The following is a 21,261-nucleotide window of genomic DNA, read 5'->3' as shown; positions in this document are numbered from 1 at the left end:
TAATTGCGTAACACCATGAGGCCACTTGTTATTTGGGGCAATTGAATCCCTCTGTTCTCAGGTGCTCAAACACACTAAAAAGTCTCCTATTGTTACAATTGTTTCAAGCACAGATATGGAGCTGTGGGTTTTGCCTTTGATTAATAGTTTGCCCCTTCCTCAGAGTATAGAGATACTGCAAAATCAGGCCTTTTCCTAAGGAGAACGAAACAACCAGTGGCTTTCACTTGTCTTGCATATGTGCTGTTCAGGTGCAAATAATTTCTTGGCTTTGGAAAGATCACTGGTTGGGTCTGGTGCAGTCCAAAACACCCAGAGACAGTGGTGTACTAGTCATCTGGAACCTGTGCAGAGACATCATCAGTATATTAATTCTCAGCAGAACTCCTAGTGCCACAGGGTTTCCAAGACCATGATTCACCTGGTTTAATAATAGACTCCCCAGCACCTTCTAGTTGCTTGTGTAGTGCAACTGAAATAACCACAGGCTCTGCAGGCTCCACCTCATGAGCGGGCAAACATACACACCACTCTGGGATCAGTGTCAAAGAAAGTGAGACTAACAAGAATGCTTGAGGCTTGTTTTGACAAAGCCCTGGACAGAAGAACTGTCATATCAGGAAGGCTGCCTTTTTGGTTCCCTCTCTAAAAGGCTTTTTGAAGCCAAATGTTTGTTTTCTTCCCATGCTCTCTAGTGCTGTTTATGAAATCATAAAACAAACCGGTGGGAACATAGATCCAGCTCTTCAGAACATCTTCCCCTGAGGGTTTTGAAGAGCTTGTCAGGGATGAAAGGGTGCATCATGATTCAGAGAAATACTTTACCCAGGAAGACTACATCACCTTTACACTCTCCTGCTAAATAGACTTGTGTAATGCCTTACAGATTGAACCCATCAAACAGGTGCAAAACCTGATCTGCAGGAAACAATTGGACGCTTTATGAGTCTAAGGAACCCAAGTGAGGAACCTTGCTTTTGTCATAGGCCACATTCCCTCAAGGGAAATCTATTGGGGACAATGTGCCAGGGGTGGGTAGGGACAGAACCAAAAGTGGGCAGGGCATCCCATTTCTCTCTATCTTTGCCACCACCTTTTCCATTTTCCTCCTCCTTGCCCCACACATGAAGTTAAGGAGCTGTAAACGGTTCATTTTGTGGTCTGTGGTTACGGAATAGCTTTTCTAGATAGCGGTGCAGCATTTTATTTGCCAACTCCACCTCCATGTTTGTGAACTGTTTGGTTTGAAATGTCCATGCTTCAACGTTTCATGTTTGAAAGGGGCTGCAGTGTACAGACATTTATTATATGTACCAGAGTAACTTTTTTAAAAAATAAACTTGGTCTTATGAAGTATAATATTTTTTATAGCACAATGATCATTTGGGACTTTGTACCTTGTTAGACACAATTGCATTTAGGGACGCTTCTTAATCCTGTTTTCTGTGTGCTGTGTCTACTGTTGCTGCTTCTACAGCTGCCGGCTTCAGCTGCTGGGTGAATGGTGTGAAGTTGTCTGAATTGGTCTTCAGAAGTCCACATGTCTATGCTGAAGGATGCTGGCAGAAAAAGATAACTGTGGGTTCAAATGGGCAAGAGTTTACTGTGACAGGTTCCTAGGAAGGAACCTCAGTATTGGCCTTCATCTGTACATCTCTATTTATAATGAAATACTGCAAAAATAAAACCTATTGTACCTTAATTGTTGATCTGACTCTTTGTTAAATTGAAAGCACTGGTCATGTTTAGTGATTTGTACTGAAGTCCTTCAAGTATACTCATTCATTTTTTTCTCATTCAGTCACATTTCCTTTCACTTTCAGTCAGTCACTCACTCTTTAGTAGCCCTAGGTCAATAGTGAATATCTCCATGCAAACATCTGATGTGGACGCAGATGCATAACCAGGTACCAGTGCACATAGTGGATGTCTCTCTTGAAGCACATCTCCATCTGGGACCACTAGTTACATGTAAAACACACAACTACAGAAAGGCAGAGAGTAGATGATAGAGTATCAGACCATCTCATAATGTAAAACCTCATGATCTTTGTGTTACAGAATGTACAACATATGGGTATAGGTATTTAAAACAAAAGAGCCCCTATCCACCAAGCCCACCAGTCATATCTACAGCATGCTCTTAAAGCACATGACTTCCCTCAAAGAATCCAGGAAACTGTAGTTCTGTTAAGGGTAAACTACAGTTCCCACAATTCTTTTGGAGACATGAATGTTCAAGTAGTATAAATGTGCTTTAAATGTATGGGGACAATATTCAGCTGAATAATTGTGCAAGTGCAAAGATTACTAGTGCAATGGGACTTCCTCTTTTCCTGCTGTGTGTGCCCCACACCGTCCCCAAATTTAGTCCAGAGGGTTGAGGGGAATGCCCAGAACAAATTTAGGGGGTGCATAGGGGGAGTAGAGAGGGGGCTAATATTCCATCACGTGAGAAATGCTTGTGTTGACAGAACAATTTGCTTAGTGCTACATTGAAGACAAGCCATGCTGTGGACATGATCCAATTAAGATAAAACATAACTTTTGGGCTTTAGCTATAACCTTCCTTTGTCATTTATCTGAGGCTCCTTCTCTCCAGTTCTAGGAGATGATTTTTAAAAAAATCCAGGCGATGAAAATTAAATGGGTGGAGGAAGCTCTCCATATATGGAGATGTAAAGGTAAAAACTGACCATTCTGAAAAATCAGAGTGCGTGAATCCTCTACCATGCTGAGTTCTGGGGTCTGCAGGAAACTTCAAAACCTAGAAACTGTTCAGAATAAGGTTCTTAGAACCATTCTGAGAACACATTTCTCACAACCAAAACTCTCAGAGCCATAGAAGCCGACCTCAATTCCTCTCTCATTGACTCCAATAATGTAGGAAGATTTCTCCGCCTGGCACACTTTTCCTTTCCCCTCTCCTCCTGAGTTGGGGATGGTTTGGGTGCTGTCTTGGTCCTGTCCTGATGCAGATGTTTGAATTGCATAGTGGGAGGTTAGTATACCATGTCAGTATACTTCTCCCTATGCCTCACCTATGACCAGGCCTGTGCAGAGCTCGTCTGAGGCCCAGGGTGGGAGCCTTGTTAGAATAGTTATACGTAAACGCAAACCAAAAACCAGCCAGTCCCTGGTGGGGCCCCCAGCCTGCTTAGCCCTCAAAGCCCTCCAAGAAGTGTACCCAGCTGCCCCCTCTTCCTGTGCACAGGCCTGCCTATGATTTCTACTCCATTTTCAGGGATCTGCAGGGAGAACTTTACTGGGGAAGCCTTTGCACAATGTGCAGAGGCACTTCCACAGGAGTGGTTTCAGATAAAGCCTCCACTTCAGAAGACTTCAAGAACTAGTGAATATAGGATTGCACTGTCTATGACGGAAGGATTTTATGGCTGACAGAAGCCCTGGATTGGTTCACAGCCTTCTGAAAAACTTGGCAGTTCACACTGTACTTGAGCAGCTGTCACTTTCCCCTTGATCCCAGTTATTTTGAAAAGGACATTAGTGTTTACAGTTTTCAGGACAGTCCTCCATCCAGCATACTCACTGTTTAATAATCCACCACTTATCGACCTAAATTGCCTTTTGTGTGTGTTTGTCAAGGAACTGGATCAACTGTGATGATAATGAACAAATTAGGTGAAGGGTTACTTGTCTCTTTCACTCATATAGTCAAAGAAACTGTCCCTATGGAGCTTGGGTATACTGAGCCCCAAGTGACATTTTGTGTGGAGATGTTCTGATTCTTCTTTTAAAAGCCTCTGTTAGCAACAAGAAGAATTCAGAACTTCTCTTGAGGAGTAAGAGCTGCAGGGATATAGAGAAATGAAGCAAGGTTAAACTACCGTAGTTCATAAAGCGTGCTGTTTATATCCAAAGGTAACAGGGAAACAGGCATTTTCGTTATCTCTTGCTTCTAACGAAAGATAACAGCAACCATCCAACTTGTTTGCCTGCATTAGAAGAGGCTAAAAGTCATGTTAAAAGGCAGCATTCCCTTGGTTAAAAATAATCTTTTCTAGATAAAGGTCTCCTTGCACTTTTGAAATTGAAAGCTTTTACAGAGCCATCCAGTAACTGTTTTAAATATGCCAGTGGTTCCTAACAGGTGGTCCGGGGACCCCCAGGGGTCCGCGAGCTATGCCAGAGGGGTCCGCAAGATGCTATTAGAATATTTCGTATGATAACAGATTTTTTGTTTTGGCCGCTTCCTGCATGAGCAGAGTCTAGCGCTAAACTAGAATTAGATAGAGGCAGTAGTTCTGCTGTATGCCGTTAGGTGGCGCTTTACAAACACTACTGTTTTGCAAAGAGGCAGCGCACGCATTCTACTAACGCTCACCTCCCCAAGATGCTTTGCGCGCATCGGCTTCATTTGTGCGCCACTGCGCAGGTACCCTGTCTTCTCCATTCCCCTCCCTCCTCCCTGGCGCACGCTGCCTCTTTGCAAAACAGTAGTGTTTGTAAACAAAGCGTTGTTTTTCGCGGAAGCTACAGTTTGCGTAGTTAAAAATGGACCGTTGGTTAAAAAGTGGTTCATCTCATTAAGAACTGAAAATTAAAACTAACTGTATACTGATGGAGTACTCTGTTGTAACTGTAAATAACGTATAAATATAAAATATAAAAAGACTCTTAATTTGGCTCTCACTTTTTAATTTTAGGATTAGGAATTAATGGGGGTCCTTGTCACAATAGCGGCTCGATGAGGGGTCCTCGAGAAAATTTTGTTGGGAACCCCTGAAATATGCAATAGGTAATATTCACTGTTAGTCATACTCAGAGCAGACCCATAGTCCATTTATTTCAATGGGTCTACTCTTGAGTATGATCTAGCTAGATATATTCCAATGTGTTTTGATTTAAATGTGGAAAACCAGCAGTTCACTTCTACTTTTAAAAAACTGCAGATGATTCTTATGTATCTAGAAGTGTGTGGGGGGGAATCCTGGCAACTAAAAAGAGGGTATCTAAAATAATTTATAACATTTGTACCCCACTCTTCAGCAAAACATAATCCCAGAGTACTGTATCTTACTTACAATCAAATAAGACAGCACCTGCCCTCAGACTTACAATCTATTCCCCGCCCCTAGTTATAAAAATGGCATTAAATTGAGTATCTATCTCTCTGTGTGTCTACTGAATTGAGACATAAACTAATGACATACTACGCTGAAGATCTGATGGCTGAGGGGCTATAGGATTTGGTGGAAGCACTATTAAGCTTGAAGAATGCCAGATGTATCATTGCCATTACAGCTACACCAGTGGAACACTCCAGATACTGTTCCACTGGGAAATATACAAGCTAATACCAGTCAAAACTTACCCTAGTATGTAACATTCTTGCATTTACATCATTGGAGTCTATAGTTCTTTCACCTTTATTTTCACATTGGTGAAGTTGAAAGATTCCAAGAATTTGGCTTCTGTTTTTGTGGAATGCAGGGGGAACAGTAAGCATAAGTGCATGTACTGCTAACTGGAGCAGAGGTGATGCAAACAATCTATTACAGCCGTTCTTCTTGCCCTTGACAGGCGAACTGAAAACCATGTTGGGGGTGGGGGGGATGAATAGCACGCCGTGCCATCGGCCCTAGCCAATAGGAAGCAAGCAGACTCTCGCGCGCAACCAATAGAGGCTCAGAGAAGCCCTGCCCATCATGACGCAAGGGCCATCGCCCGGCCAGGGGGCGGGAGTTAAAGGCCAATTTGGCTTTAAATGTTGTGGCATTCAGTTCCCGCAACGCCCCCCTCCCCGCGGCCTCCGGCACTTCTAACCAAGGGGCCCCTCCCGCGCTTTACGGCACCTCGTTGGAAAGTTAATGAGGAGAAGGGGCGCCGCCGCCGTTTGCGCCAATGGGCAGCCGGGTTGTGATGATAACGGAGGCGTTACCGTAAAGCAGAAGCCGGTCGTGAAGAGGCGTCTCGCCCTCCGCGCCTGAGGAGCTTGTCATTGGAAGCGGCAGAGGCGACGACTCGGGCGGCTCTTCTCCTTCTGCTCTCCGTCTCTCCTCCGCCTCCGCCATGGCGGCGCTGGCCCGCAAGGCCGCGGACTACCTGCGCAGCAAAGACTTCAGGGACTACCTCATGAGGTGGGCGAGAGGAAACCGGTCTTCTTGCGGCCGAACCTACCTTCGCGGGGCCTTCAGGGCGCTGCGCACCCGCTGCCTGGAAGGGGAAGGAGCTGCGGGCGCGTCTCGCATTTGGTGGGGTGGATTCAGACAGCCTCTGTTTCAGCATCAAAGGGGAAACACGGGCGGGAGGGAGGGATGGCTTGGAGTTACGGGTGCGAGTCCGTGTGTGCTTGGCTCGGGAGAAATATAGTTCGTTCTTTTTTGCGTTCTGTGTCGTGTCTGCTACCTGGTCTCCTGTCAGGATCTTCGTTGAGTTCCCTTGCGCTCCCATCTCCGGGTGGTCGTGGTGTGGTTCAAAATGGACATCTCTTGATCCGCAGACGGGCGAAAACGGGCCTCCCTTTGCCCAGGGTGACCCTTGAAGCTCAGGTGGCATTCGGTGTCCTTGGGAACGGAGCCTGCGCGGGGATTTTGCCAGCTCGCGGTGGAAGCATCCCGCCCGCCCATTCAGGTGAAAGGGCCAAGAGGGTGGTGGTGGTGGTGCTGCTGCTGCTGCTGCTGCTACTGCTGCATCCGATGCGTCTATAGGAAGCTAATTGTCGGCTAGGCTGCTGTAGGGAACATAGCTGCCAAGTTTTCCCTTTTCTCACGAGGAAGCCTATTCAGCATAAGGGAATTTCCCTTAAAAAAAGGGAGAACTTGGCAGCTATGGTAGGGAATGGGCTCCTTCTCGTAAATATTCCGTGGGTGGGGGTGAGGAACGGGCCCTACAGTTTCAGTTTCAGTGTTGTAGAAATGACAACTGCACTTGCTGAATATAGTAATACAGTAATGCTAGTAAACCCGAAGATGGGAACCTTTTTGACCAGGTGGACCAGATCTTTTATATACAGGTAGACATATACCCCCAGAGAGAGAGAGAGAGAGACTTTGAAAGAGACAAGTCTCATCCACCTGCCAGTCATCAGATAGCATAATGATGTTTGGTGGGACAACCCATCTGTCAATCACCTATCGGATGGTGGGCTGACCTGTTCAGTCTTGCTTTCTGCAGGGAAAGCAGCTGTGCCTCTACCTGCCTCACACCTGATGTCGACATGTTGCCATCTTTGAGGAAGGTGGGTGTGGTTTAAGGAAGACAAATGGGGAGATCCTGAGACGATTTGGCCTGTGTCTGAAAATCTTCCTCTGCTGTACTGTATATGCTTATCTGGGATTAAGTTCTACTGAACATAGTGAGACATCCATGGGTGTAGTCTGTGGTAATCTTATTCATCTCTAGTTGCCATTTATCCCTGTTTAAGGCTCTGTATTCTGCACCCACAGAATAGGATGCAGGCTACTGCTTTGGGAGTCTTTGGGTACCTCAACATGCAGAAGGGGATTGAGCAGGTTTGAGTAATGAAGAAAACCTGCAGTACTCTAGTGACTGATGAGAAGACACAAAACATTACATGGAGCGAACTGGACTTAAGATCAGAAAATATGTTTAGGATTAACCTAAACCACTGAGCTTAGGGCTTGCTGATCAGAAGGTCCGCGGTTCGAATCCTTGCGATGGGGTGAGCTCCCATTGCTCGGTCCCAGCTCCTGCCAACCTAACAGTTCGAAAGCATGTCAAAGTGCAAGTAGATAAATAGGTACTGCTACAGCGGGAAGGTGGCGCTGTGGGTTAAACCACAGAGCCTAGGGCTTACCGATCAGAAGGTCGGCAGTTCAAATCCCTGCAATGGGGTAAGCTCCCGTTGCTCGGTCCCTGCTCCTGCCCACCTAGCAGTTCGAAAGCACAGCAAAGTGCAAGTAGATAAATAGGTACCGCTCCGGTATGGCCATCACCTTGAGGCCACTGGCTGAAAGCCTAGCCAAGTAAGTACAATGGAAATAATTGGTCCTTACTCCCAGGTAGGACGCGGGTGGTGCTGTGGGTTAAAACACAGAGCATAGGGCTTGCCAATCAGAATGTCAGTGGTTCGAATCCCCGCGACAGGGTGAGCTCCCATTGCTCGGTCCCCACTCCTGCCAACCTAGCAGTTTGAAAGGACATCAAAGTGCAAGTAGATAAATAGGTACCGCTCCGGCGGGAAGGTAAACAGTGTTTCCGTGTGCTGCTCTGGTTCGCCAGAAGCAGCTTTGTCATGCTGGCCACATGACCCGGAAGCTGTCTGTGGACAAACGCCGGCTCCCTCGGCCTACAGAGCGAGATGAGTGCTGCAACCCCAGATTCGGACACGACTGGACCTAATGGTCAGGGGCACCTTTACCTTACAGCAGGAAGGTAAACGGGAAGGTAAACGGCCTTTCCGTGCACTGCTCTGGTTCGCCAGAAGTGGCTTTGTCATGCTGGCCCCATGACCCGGAAGCTGTACGCCAGCTCCCTCGGCCAATAATGTGAGATGAGCGCCGCAACCCCAGAGTTGGTCACGACTGGACCTAATGGTCAGGGGTACCTTTACCTTCAAGGTAACATTGGTTTGTTCTGTGCAAGTGAAATATGCTTAATTGTGGGTAGGGTGCTTTGTTGCTAAATGCTAATGTTAAATACTGAGTTCTGTTAACTATGATACAATTGTTAACTATGATACACTGCATGTATAAACATGATGTGATTGGAAAAGTGCTTTATGCCCATTTCCATGATGACCCCAAATCTGTTTTTACTACGGTAATGCTGTGCTTATATTGCACAAGATAGAAACAGCTTGCACAATATACAGATCTTTCCCAATCATTTGACATTGCTGCTTAAGACAGGGATGTAAGATATCAAGAAGACAAAGCATATGTTTAATTTTAAAGGATGACAATCCTTTCCTTAAGTTAGGACAACCACTCCAGTTCACAAGCTAGTACTTTAATTTAATGAATTTTTATGCCTCCATTCAAAATATACTAGAACTAGCTTTATCATTCAGATCAGTACTTTATTTAATTATACATTTTTAAAATGCCAGCATTCAGAATATATGCTCTTCACACTACTTTTAACCATCTTTTACCACCTTTTACCAGCTCCATCTGGTTCACCTACCATTACAACAACAATATGGTTTTAATTGTATGGTTTATGTACTGTCATTGTAAAGTGCTTTGACATTTTTAATGAATAATGGTGTATACCGGTAACTACTTTGATAAATAAAAAATAAACCTTAAAAAACCAATGTACTAATGATAATAGTAATAGGAAAACATCTAGGTTATTCTGATCTACAGGTGAAACTCAAAAAGTTAGAATATCGTCGAAAAGTGCATTTATTTCAGTAATGCAACTTAAAAGGTGAAACCAATATGAGATAGATGCATGACATGCGAAGCAAGTTTTGTCAAACGTATATTTGTTGTAATTGTAATTATTTGACGTTAGACGTCAATTATAAATGGAATATAATTAATGAAATGTAATAGCGATGTTTATGTTTATTTTTGTATTATTGTAACTATTTGTTTTATTACTGTGGAATTTCCAAAAGAAAGCATTTGTAAAAATTAAAAGAAAAAGAAAATAAGTTGCATAACTGAAATAAATGCACTTTTCGATGATATTCTAATTTTCTGAGTTTCACCTGTATTTCTATCAGCCCATGTAAGAGATTGCAAAATGATAAAGGGACTGGCTTTCCCCTCCAACAATGTTGCTTGTGAGTCTTGTTGCTAAGTTGCTCTGTAGCTGGTATAATAAATGTTAGTTCAGCTACTGGCCTACATTCCAAAACGAGAGAGAGAGAGAGAGAGAGAGATCTGATGCAACACTATCCATTTATTAAATCTTGGAGCTTCTAAATACTGTATATATATATACTGTCTTTCAAAGCCTGCTGTACAAACTGTGGTTAGCTAGTAGTAAATTAATATTTAACTTTCAAGTAAAGGTTGTCTGCACTATAGGTTACCTCATTTCAGTCCATTGAATTATTGGGTTGCATCTATGCTTTTGCAAACAATTCTCTCTTGTTCCTTACTCTCCATTTTTACTCCTGTAGTTGGAGCTGTCTTTGATCTGAGTTGGGTTTGCTTCCCTCTCTCCCACCCCCACCCCAGATTTTTAGTTTTTTCTTCAAATCTCACAGTAGCAATCTGTAATTTTACATTCTTGCCGTACAGAAAGTTTAATTGTAGATAACTGATTAAATCTCCATGACTATGCCAGCACAGCTTTACAAATAGGTCCATAAAAGTAATTGCAAATACAACCCACAATTACTTTTGCTAGTAATTTTGTATATGATTCACAAGAAGATGGCAACCAGTTTTTGTAAGGCTTCCCTATCTGATCACTGAATTCCAATTCTTACTTTCCATGGGAGATTAGGTTAGTGACTACAAGTCTGTTCTAGCAGCAACAATGGTTAAATTGTCTTATAAAACCAGCAACAACAGATAACCTTTATAAAAACCAAGCTGAAAATACAGGTGAAACTCAGAAAATTTATTTTTTCTTTTTCTTTTAATTTTTACAAATGCCTTCTTTTGGAAATTATACAAAAATAAACATCACTATTACATTTCATTAATTACATTCCATTTATAATTGACCCGCCTAATGACAAATAATTACAATTACAACAAATAAAGGCTTGACGTATCTTGCTTTGCATGTCATGCATTATCTCATATATTGGTTTCACCTTTTAGGTTGTGTTACTGAAATAAATGCCCTTTTTGATGATATTCTAATTTTCCGAGTTTCACATGTAAGTGTGCCTACATATGAACATTCACTTCTAGTGGAAGGGAAAACAGGATATGCAAGACAGGCATCAAACATAAACCAAAGGGAGCCATATGATGACAATAGTTAAGAAATTAGCATGGTGCTTCTTTTTTGTCTGTGTACACATCTGTTTGTAAACGATAGAGAGGAAATTCTGGTGTAGATATGCCCATCCTGATTTCCTTACTAAAGCAATCTACTTCCAGTGTATCTTCTCAGTTTAAACTTTGGAAGAACAAGCAGGTTACAATGGACTTTTGGGAGTAGGTCTTGAAATGCTTGCAATACTACATTTCTACGCAGCTAATTTCTGTATTCTCCAGGCTTTCAGGTGATATGTTTGATAAGAGACATATTATTGCTCCATAAACTGTTGCCAGGCACATCCTGGTCATGCTGTTGAGTGCCTGTAGTGATCAAATTTATGTTAGTGCTGAAAAGCTGGTGTTGATTTAAAGTATACTTATTTTAAAAAAATTTTTTAAAGAAGTCGGAGCCTATTGATAGAATGGGCAAGATGACTATAGAACAGTGAACTGTCCTTTGCCTTACTGAGCTATGCAAGATTTACTGCATAAACAAGAACCTAGAATCTTCAGTCACTGGAATTGTTTGGGTTCCATTCTCACATGACCCCAATAGGAGGTAGTGAGCTGATTTCATTGAAGACTTTCAATATGCCCATCTTATTTAGATGTTCTTGCAGCTGCAAGTGATCTCATGGACAGTGGATTCAATGTGACTGGCAGGATATTTAAAGGCCACCTTATATGCAGCTCTTTTGCAATCCATATCTGGGATAATATGCATTTTTTAAAGGAGAAAACAGATGATGATCCCTGAGCAAGAAGAAAGGAGATATTTCGATATTGGGAATTTTTTTAACATTTAGGCACATGTAAAGTTTAGGCAAACTAAGTAAGATCCTAGATAATGAAGACCTTCCCATAGGGGCATTTAGGATCATCATTCTGGGGTAAAGTACCGTAGATGAAGTATGTTGACTTGCAAGAGCACAAGGTGGGGGGAATGACAGAATGAAGAACTTAAATCAGTGGTTAACAGGTCATGCATGGGATGCTGAGAGAGGAACTGTTGCGTGGAATAATGAAGCCTTTTAATTGTTTGCAGATACAGGCATAATGGCACATAGTAGCCTGAATTAGGAGTGTGCAGGTTAAGTACAATCCCATGGCACCTGCTTGGTGTGCCAACTTTAGTCTTTGAAAGATTTGGCTTTCATTAAAACAAGTGGAGACCTGCAATAACTCATGGTGCATGGAAGCGACTCTGCAGAGGGAGGGGAAAGAGTGCCTGTCCTTCACGGTGCTTGCTTCTCATATATGTCCTCCAAATCTGTGAGGTGGCTCTTTTGATGTGACTGGCAGAGGATCAAAGTGGAATCTATCACCATGAAACTTTCAAAGGAGAGTGGCATAGTGACCAAAGATACCTAACCTGGGAAAAGGAGGAATAGAGTTTTTGTATCATCCAAGTAATATTAAAAGTATGCCACCCTAGTTCTGACGTGTTTATATAGACCTGCATTCTTATTTATTTATTTATTTATTTATTTATTTATTTATATATATATATCCCGCTCTCCCCGGCCAGGGCTGGACTCAGGGCAGCTAACACCAAATATAAACTACAATAAAACGTGGGGGGGGCAGTTAATTTAAAATACGGCTTAAAATGCAGCCTCATTTTAGTAGTAGCCCATAGATCAAGACCATAAAGGGAAGAAACATCAGATATTCATCCGAACCAGCTATCCATGCTGGTTCTACATGGGCCAGCAAAAAGCCAAGGGAAAATTATATAACAAATCCTATATAAGGGGTCAGAGTGATTCTAAGCCGAAGGCCAGGCGGAACAGCTCCATCTTGCAGCCCCTGTGGAAAGATGTCAAATCCTGCAGGGCCCTTGTATCTTGTCACAGAGCGTTCCACCAAGTCGGGGCCAGTGCTGAAAAGGCCCTGGCCCTAGTTGAGACTAATCTAGGGGTTGAGACCAATTTAACCTCTTTGACTGCATGTGTGGCTGTCCTATTTTTCTGTTTAAGTTTGAAAGTTAATTTTACAGGTGTGAAACTTGGGGCAGTGCTGCATATGCTGCAGCTCCTTCTAACCTGGTAGCCCATGGCTCTTAAGATAGGGATTCAGCCCTTCTTTCAGTCTTCACACTGAGACCTTATTTAACACAAGACTGCTATTTTTTACGGTCCTTTTTCTTTCTCTTCTGTTGCCCTACCTTAAAGCTAAATGGTTATGCTAGAGGAAGACAAATCACAGTGTCAATATTTTTATTACTCTTTTCCCCTTTGCAGATCAGGAGAGAAGCATGTATTTTGAAAATGGGGGCACTGTGTCCAGTACCATTGTTAAAATAACAATATACGGTACTGTTAATACATCCCAGTCATGCATATAATGTCTCTAGATAAACTTATTGTCTCTATTCATAAAGTCGGTTGTCTCAAATAATGCAACAACCTTTAGAAAATGTCATGTTGAATATATTTTGTAGATGGCTTCTTATTTCCAAAGACATGAGAATATAAAACACATTTTAGTGATTTGTTGCTAAATGAGCACACTAAAGTACTTTGACTTATTTGTGAAGAACTATATGTGGCATCTCTCATATACACACTAAATTTTATTTCAGGAAAGCTAACAACTATTTACTTTCTCTTTCATGTACCCATTAAATGATGAAACATGATGGCTTCTCATAACACAGTACGGTAAGGCACCGTCTCTGCTTTCTTTCACCAATTGTAATTGTGCTGTTCTTGCTTAGTTAAGAACAAGCCTGCACAGTTGATGTGCTGTTCCTCTCTGTAGATGGGTTAGATAAAATATTATTTCTTCTGCTCCATTAGTATCATGCCCACATTCAAATAGCTACCCCGACATCTCAATAAATTTACCACTTGATACTAGTGTAAACAGAATTGTTGTTCAGCCATTGTATTATGGAGATATAAACTGCTCCTTGAAATTGTATATGACTTTTGGTGTGTCTGCCTCACACTGCCAAAAAAGGAGAGGGGTGCATTTAGTACAAGTACTTCATTTAAAAGGATGAATGCTATTCATTGATTAAGTCAGTATTGTTCAGCTATGACTTTTTCTAGTACATATATCAACTGTTTAATAATGCAACAAGGAGTTGCAGCTAGCTGAAGGGGTCGCTGCACTCTGAAGTATGCTCAAGGCAATTGTGCTGCTGTGCCTCTTCTCTGATGGCTGCAAAATTAGTTTGTAACTCCCCCAACAAAATAGCAATGTGTGGGAGCATTTGTTATTTCAGGAAACTATTGAACTAATCTTTGTAACCAGCAATGTTATATTTGCTTCCACATTGAAGCAAAAAGGGTCCCAGAGCCTTTGGTAATTATTCTCTCCCCCCCCCAAAAAAATCAGGCTTCATTAGTAATTATTAGTAAATCCAAGTGGGTGCCAAATTAATCCAACTCTCATGGAGCTTTTAAAGATGGTGTTTTCTTACACAGAAAATTCTTGTTGCTTACTTCTTACCTTAGCAATACTAATTCAGCTGGTTTCCCAGTAATATGGTATTTAATAATTCCTGAATATCCTATTAAGTAGTCTTAATATATATGTATGTTAAATAAATATATTTCCCCTTAAAAAAAACCTCAGTGACAGGAATCATGTGAATTTGAAGCTTTTTGAGAAGGCTGAAAGTATACATTTCTTCATTCTATTCTAAACCTTGGGAATCCACTAGACTTGAGAAATGACTTTTAGGTAAAAAATCTAATTCCATAGAATCCTTGCTTTGTATTAATTGGACTGTCAGTGTAAGTTTATTTCATACATTCTTCTGTTCTCCTATTGGAGAGTAAATGTACTATGCTAAACATTTTATTTGACTTAATATACTGGGTGAGAAGATGACAGACACTTTTGCCAACCCATTCTTAGTGCGTAAGAAATAAGATGGTCCCTATTCAGCATTACATCTTGAAATTCTGGTTTAAAAAATACGAAGAAGCAGGGGGATAAAGCATCCTTTCCTCTTATTATCTCCATTATAGCACTTCTGGGGGCCAGTAGCCAACTGGGGACTCCCTATTGCTGCTATTAATGACATGAAGAAATCACCAGATATCATCAGTGGCCGAATGACCTTTGGTAAGTAGTAAAATCTAGGGATGAAACTAATTCTTAAAGTGTCAGCTAACTTGCTTAGATGTGTAACCTGCATTTATTGCTATTTCTTGGAATAATAATAATAATAATAAATTTTTATTTATACCCCGCCCTCCCCAGTCAAAAACCGGGCTCAGGGCGGCTGACACCAACAGAACCACAATAAAACATAAAAACAATTAATTAAAATACAGATTAAAATACAGTATTAAAATTTAAAGTGCAGCCTCATTTCAAATAGGCCATAAGTGGCTGACACCAACAGAACCACAATAAAACATAAAAACAATTAGTTAAAATACAGATTAAAATACAGTATTAAAATTTAAAGTGCAGCCTCATTTCAAGTAGGCCATAAATCCAAGCCATGAGGGAGAAAAACACAGGGGTCAGGCTGAGTCTAACCCAAAGGCCAGGCGGAACAGCTCTGTCTTGCAGGCCCTGCGGAAAGATGACAAATCCCGCAGGGCCCTGGTCTCCTAGGAAAGAGCGTTCCACCAGGTTGGGGCCAGTACTGAAAAGGCCCTGGCTCTAGTAGAGGCCAATCTAGCCATCTTATGACTCGGGATCTCCAGAATATTATTGTTTGTGGACCTTAAGGTCCTCCGCGGGGCATACCAGGAGAGGCGGTCCCGTAGGTACGAGGGTCCCAAGTCGCATAGGGCTTTAAAGGTCAAAACCAGCACCTTAAACCTGATCCTGTACTCCACCGGGAGCCAGTGCAGCTGGTAAAGCACTGGATGAATGTGATCCCGCGGCCGGGACCCTGTAGGGAGCCTCGCTGCGGCATTCTGCACCCGCTGGAGTTTCTGGATCAGCTTTAAGGGCAACCCTGCGTAGAGCGAGTTACAATAGTCAAGCCTGGAGGTGATCGTCGCATGGATCACTGTGGCCAGATCGGGGCGAGAGAGGTAAGGGACCAACTGCTTGATGCGGCGGAGATGGAAAAATGCCACCTTTGCTGTGGATGCAAAGAGCTACATTTAATAGTATTTATTAAACAGTTCCACACCTGGCAATGCTGAATCAACTACTGATCAAAGAGATTAATTTAACTGAGGTTGTGCAGGCCTAAGGAATCTCTTTGATTCCTAGCTGATTTTCCGAACTCCTGTATCTGACAGGAGTTGGATTCTTGCAGTCATTTAAAGAACTTGGAGGGGCTGCTAGTTGACATATAGACTATAGTCCTGCTGAAAGAGGCTGTGAGGCTTATAAATATGTGACAGTATCCTTGGGTTTGCCTATCGCTATTTGCAACTCTGAAGTGCAGACACTGTGTAGCTATTTTGTGTATTTTTGGGGAACTACTAAATTAAACAACAATGTACTGTATACAGTATACATATTCTGCAGCCTTCAAAAGACTAAAAGCAGTTAATATTTAACTGCTTCCACAAGGGGGTTCCTTATTACAATACTCACAGCTTTTTTTTAAAATGCCAAAAAGACACTTTCTTTCAGATGAGTAGGTTCAACAAACCCAAAACAGTTCCATGCCTGGCAATGCTGAATAACAAACTACTGATCAAAGAGAAGGACTGAATTGAGGTTGCACACGCCTATGGAATCTCTTTGATTTGTAGCTCATTTTCTGAACTACTGTATGTGACAGGAGTGGGATTCTTGCAGTCATTTAAAGAACTTGGTTAGTCCCAAGAGAAATGGAGCCAAAATAGGTCCACTGAGAAAAAGAGGGAGATAATCACAGTATGCTCAGGGGAACCCTGAGGTTTGTAGAAGTACCATTTTTTTAGGAAGTATAGGCAGCAAAAAAAACCGAAACAGCCCAATGATTACTGAGCATTCTCAGTAGCAAAAGCATCTGCTCTAGTAGTAATTTTAAAATGATGAAATACATATATCTAATTGTTAGTGTGAAGTGAGGTTCACTTGGAATGTAATTAAAATAGTAATTGCAGAAGTTGGAGGGAACTGCCTAGTCAGAGTTCCAGAATAGCCTACTCTAAAGTCTTGTTAATTTTACTTTTACAGCCCTCTGCTGTTACTCGTTGACTTTCATGCGGTTTGCATATAAGGTGCAGCCAAGGAACTGGTTGCTGTTTGCTTGTCACTTTACCAATGAAGGCGCACAACTTATCCAAGGAGGACGATTAATTAAATACAAGTGAGTACACTTTTAAAAAATTGTTGTAACAATTGATGAGATAAACTAAGCAGTCTTTTATCTCATACTTGTTTTCTTCATAAGCCTCGTTGGATGGAGACTTTTCCTTGAAACAACTTTTTATTTTTTTCTCTTCTTCACAGCATGGAAAAGAAGAACTGAGTGCCTGTTTAACAGGGGGAAATGGAAAAGGTGCTCCACAGATTACAATCAAGGAATGTTTTTGCCATCCACTGTTGCTGTGTCTAATATTTTTGCATCACCATTTCATTAAAATTAATGGCAACGTCATCCCATCCCTGAATTTTGTAGCCTGCCTTTTAAAAAGAACCACCCAGCAGTTTGAAACATTGCATCAAACATCTTGCCTTACAAATACTGCATTTTTATATTTATTTATTTATGAAATTGTTCAGCATACACACATAACAACCCTTCAGGAGGATAAGAATTGTTCACAAGCTGCAACAAACAGGCTCTGAACCAACTTGTGCATTTTGATTTTAGAATTTAACAATGGGTATTTGGCAGCCTGGCACACATGTACTCAAGAATGGTGGTTCTGTCTCCTTAAGTGCATTGTAGTTGCCATAAAATGGAGCTTGTGTTCAGAAGCACCCATTCCTGACTGTTTTTATAATTAAATTGTATTATCAGGGTCTCCTATCAGCAGTACGATGTTGACTGAAAAAGAGTAGTTGCTGACTGACTGCTGGCTGATTTGAATGTTGTATCTGTGCTCTCTCATATATTCCGGCCTTTACTCCATTCCCCGCCCCCCAATAAATAAACTGAAGCGGGAAAACAGAAGTTCCTTACTGTTTATGGGCTGATTCAGACAAAATCTGAGAGTGGCACAGGCTACATGTAGGTGGAAAGTAGAATTATTATAGGATTATCTGTCCTGCCTCAGACCTGCTAGACATCCACACTGCAGAAGTAATGTTTGCATGGAGCCTGAATTGCAAATTCCAGCATTTTAGGTCTGAAACGTGGGATAATTTCCTGGGTCTTATGTAGGTTGACAACCATATTGTTTGGACCTATGTCCAGAGGAGTTTCACATGTGGATTATTTGTAAATGTTACATCCAGTGCTTGAATATACTGTTGTCTGTGGTCAGGTTTGCCTAGTGAACAAAGTGTGTGTACTTCTACATCTTGATTGTATGTAGACTGCACCCCTAAGAGCTAAAGTGACCCACTTGTTGCATGTATGCTGAATGTTGTGGATAGTCAAGTTGTGTCTGTGTCCTAATTCCATCTTAATTGTCCCTTGAAGATGTTACTAGAAACTTTGTGTTATTTAACACAAAACTTAACTACAGACTTAAATGAAGGCTTTTAGAGTGTTGAAGGATACTCTGGTCTACCAGAATTATAAATTTCAGCACAATGTTCTAGTTATTTCCTCCTATAGCACTGATGACTTTAATCAACAATTGTAAAGTACCATGTACTGAGCACATTGAACAGTTTTCTTTTTAGTTCAACAACTTTGGGGGCAGTAAACTTTCTCAGCAGGTAAAGGAGTTACAATATGAAATTATTTAAACTAATGGCAATAAACTATTTTGAGAAAATTTTGTACTAACGTTTTTTCAGCTATGCTAATAAAAATGGTACTGTACTTACATTATTGGATTGAACAAAACAAGCTACCATTTATGAAAAATCTGTGAAGGATGGAATTTCTTGTGTGTGAGGTCCATTTCTGTTGTAAAGACCTCCAAGCTAATATTAATACATATGTTGGTAAAAGCATACAGGTAGTTTCTCTTCTTTTCTACTGACTTGCTCATGTGGAAGTGGACTGTATTGATTATAGATTGGTGTAAGGATATAAGGAATCCAAGGGAAGTAAGTGCAAAAACAATCCTTTGATCACTGTTAGTGCTATGGTTGTGATTTTCTACATTTTAGTAGCTACTTCCTTTGTAACTAGGAAGAACAGGTCCCTAAATATAAATGAATACCAGATTATTCAAATTATTTTCATGGATTAGGACTTCAGAGTCCTTAAGTCATATAGCTGCCCAAACCTTACCTAGTTGCTACTTCCATATTTTCCTCTTTTTTTTAAGAAAAGCAGAATAAATGCCAATGCAGCATTATCAACTGATTCTTCTTCCTCTTCTCCTTCTTCTTCTCCTTCTTCTCCTTCTTCTGCGATCACTCGTAGCCGAGTAAGATTGTATTCCAAAAACACGTTTTTAACAATGGGTCCGTAAGTGACTGTGGAGGCCAATTCTGGATCCACACGTCCTTCCACAGTGGGGAGATTGGTTTCCAGGCAGGAGTTGATCACTGTGTGGATTTGCCAAGCGTGCCTTCCTCTTAGCACGTTTCTCCCTTGCTTCCTGAGATCCGAGTTTCTTCAAAACCCATGACACCTTTGGTAAAGGCTGTTCTCCAACTGGAGCGCTCACAGGCCAGTGTTTCCCAGTTGTCAGTGTTTATACTACATTTTTTAAGATTTGCCTTGAGACAGTCTTTAAATCTCTTTTGTTGACCACCAGCGTTACGCTTTCCATTTTTAAGTTTGGAATAGATGCTCAGCACTTGGCTATGTAACTTTAGACCTTATCTCACAAAATTCTAGACTCTGGAATTGGGTCTAACCATGCAGACATCATGCTAGTTCTATGAAATAATATTTGCACTTTCTACAACTATAGAGGAGTCAATGCACTAAAAAGAATTATGTGGGATAATAGCATTTGGTGGTGGTACCTGTTGAAATGAAATGGTCTCTGCAAGAAAGCTGAAGATTATAAAGGAATGAGGCACGGTTGCATGGGCAGGGCGCTCCACGACTTATGCATAGACCCACCCCTGTTTCATCCCAACTAAGTGAATCTTCAGAGGCAGCGAGGTGGCGAAACAGGAATGTACTGCATGTATGGTGAGCTTGGGCTGCCCAGACTGCAAGATTCCCCCTCTGCCTCACTTGTGTGGCCCAAAGGAAAGGAGGGCAATATATTTGGCACCAGCTTGCCTGCAGAAGTTGTCGGAAGGTGTATAAGGCATCATCCAGCTGTCTTAGGGCTGCTTTCCAGATTTGTGTACGGTTTACTCCTTAGCTCATTTTTCTCCCAAAGACAGTGGAAGTTTAGGATTAGTTTTCCTTCCCCTACTTGAGCTCCCTTTTTCTATATAGGCCAGTTATCCTTAAGATTACACATACTCTGTGTCTACCTCCAGTCTTCTAGTACCTAGAAGACTGTCCCTTTTAGCTGTATTATTTCCAGTATATATATGAGACTACTGAAATGTGGGCGCTGACCAGCTGACCCAATTATTGAATTTAAAATTATTACTATTATTTTGAGGCAGCAGAAAATCCAACTTTTTTGCAATGATTCAAATAGCAAGCAATGATTCAAATCAAAAGAGGGTGAATAAGTGCAACTGAAATTTGGGGAGGAATGTTTATTAATGATGGCGGTTTTTGTAATGCCCATTTGCCTCACTTATTCTTACTAAGCATGACTGCATCCTATGAAACTAATATTTTATCATTCATATGGTACCCTTTCCCAATACACTCAAGGCAGTTCTTCAGTTTAAAATGTAAAAATTGAAAAGAGAAGGTAAAAACAGCCTTAATACGGTCATAGAGCAATACATGGGTCGTGAGGTGCTGCACAATTCTTACACGTGGTTAGAACACATAAACCTAGGCGGCTTCTGATTTAGCCATTGGTTTACATATATATATCGCCATTTGTTTTATCTCTACCATTTGTCATTGGCGGTTTTACGTTCTATTTTGTGGAATTATGTTTACTTGTGCCAGCGCTCCTAACACTAAAAATAAACGCAGTTCATTGATAACAGAAGGAACCCTCAGCGAACGACACACCTGTATCTGAAAGTGATGGATCGGTTCGATTAGACAAGATTGGGGGACGATATCTGAAGATCGGAAGAAAAGTTACGCGGATACGAGGATGGGAACAAAACGGGTAAGAGACAATAGAAAAAGAAAAAGCGAGCTGACTTCGGGTTCTCCATTGAATGTACGTGGGGGGAAAACAATGTCCCGCACATGGCGGCCTTCGAAGAGAAGCCAGAAATGAGCCGTGCTGCGTGTGACAAGCAAAACGAGAAGAGGGCGTGGCCAACGGGTATTTTGATCGCTATTCGGCGAGGA

At 41.6% G+C, this 21,261-nt stretch overlaps 1 protein-coding gene across 2 annotated transcripts; it reads left to right on the top strand.

The window, feature by feature from the left end:
* Positions 1-5,831: 5,831 nt before the first annotated feature.
* Positions 5,832-17,110, top strand: MPC1 (mitochondrial pyruvate carrier 1). Of its 2 annotated transcripts, XM_060272817.1 has the most exons (4): positions 5,832-6,101; positions 11,777-11,780; positions 14,864-14,960; positions 16,974-17,110. In XM_060272817.1, the coding sequence occupies exons 1-4, from the start codon at positions 6,034-6,036 to the stop codon at positions 17,108-17,110; spliced, it is 306 nt and encodes a 101-aa protein (XP_060128800.1). In that variant the 5' UTR covers positions 5,832-6,033. The 2 variants fall into 2 exon arrangements, with proteins under 2 accessions (XP_060128800.1, XP_034964466.2); XM_035108575.2 differs by lacking the exon at positions 5,832-6,101 and having other exon boundaries at positions 6,278-13,543.
* The last annotated feature ends 4,151 nt before the right edge of the window (positions 17,111-21,261 follow it).

Source organism: Zootoca vivipara, chromosome 3, assembly GCF_963506605.1.
Source record: "Zootoca vivipara chromosome 3, rZooViv1.1, whole genome shotgun sequence".
Classification (NCBI taxonomy): domain Eukaryota; kingdom Metazoa; phylum Chordata; class Lepidosauria; order Squamata; family Lacertidae; genus Zootoca; species Zootoca vivipara.
Note: the sequence above shows the minus strand (reverse complement) of the source record. Positions and strands in the feature narration are given on the sequence as shown.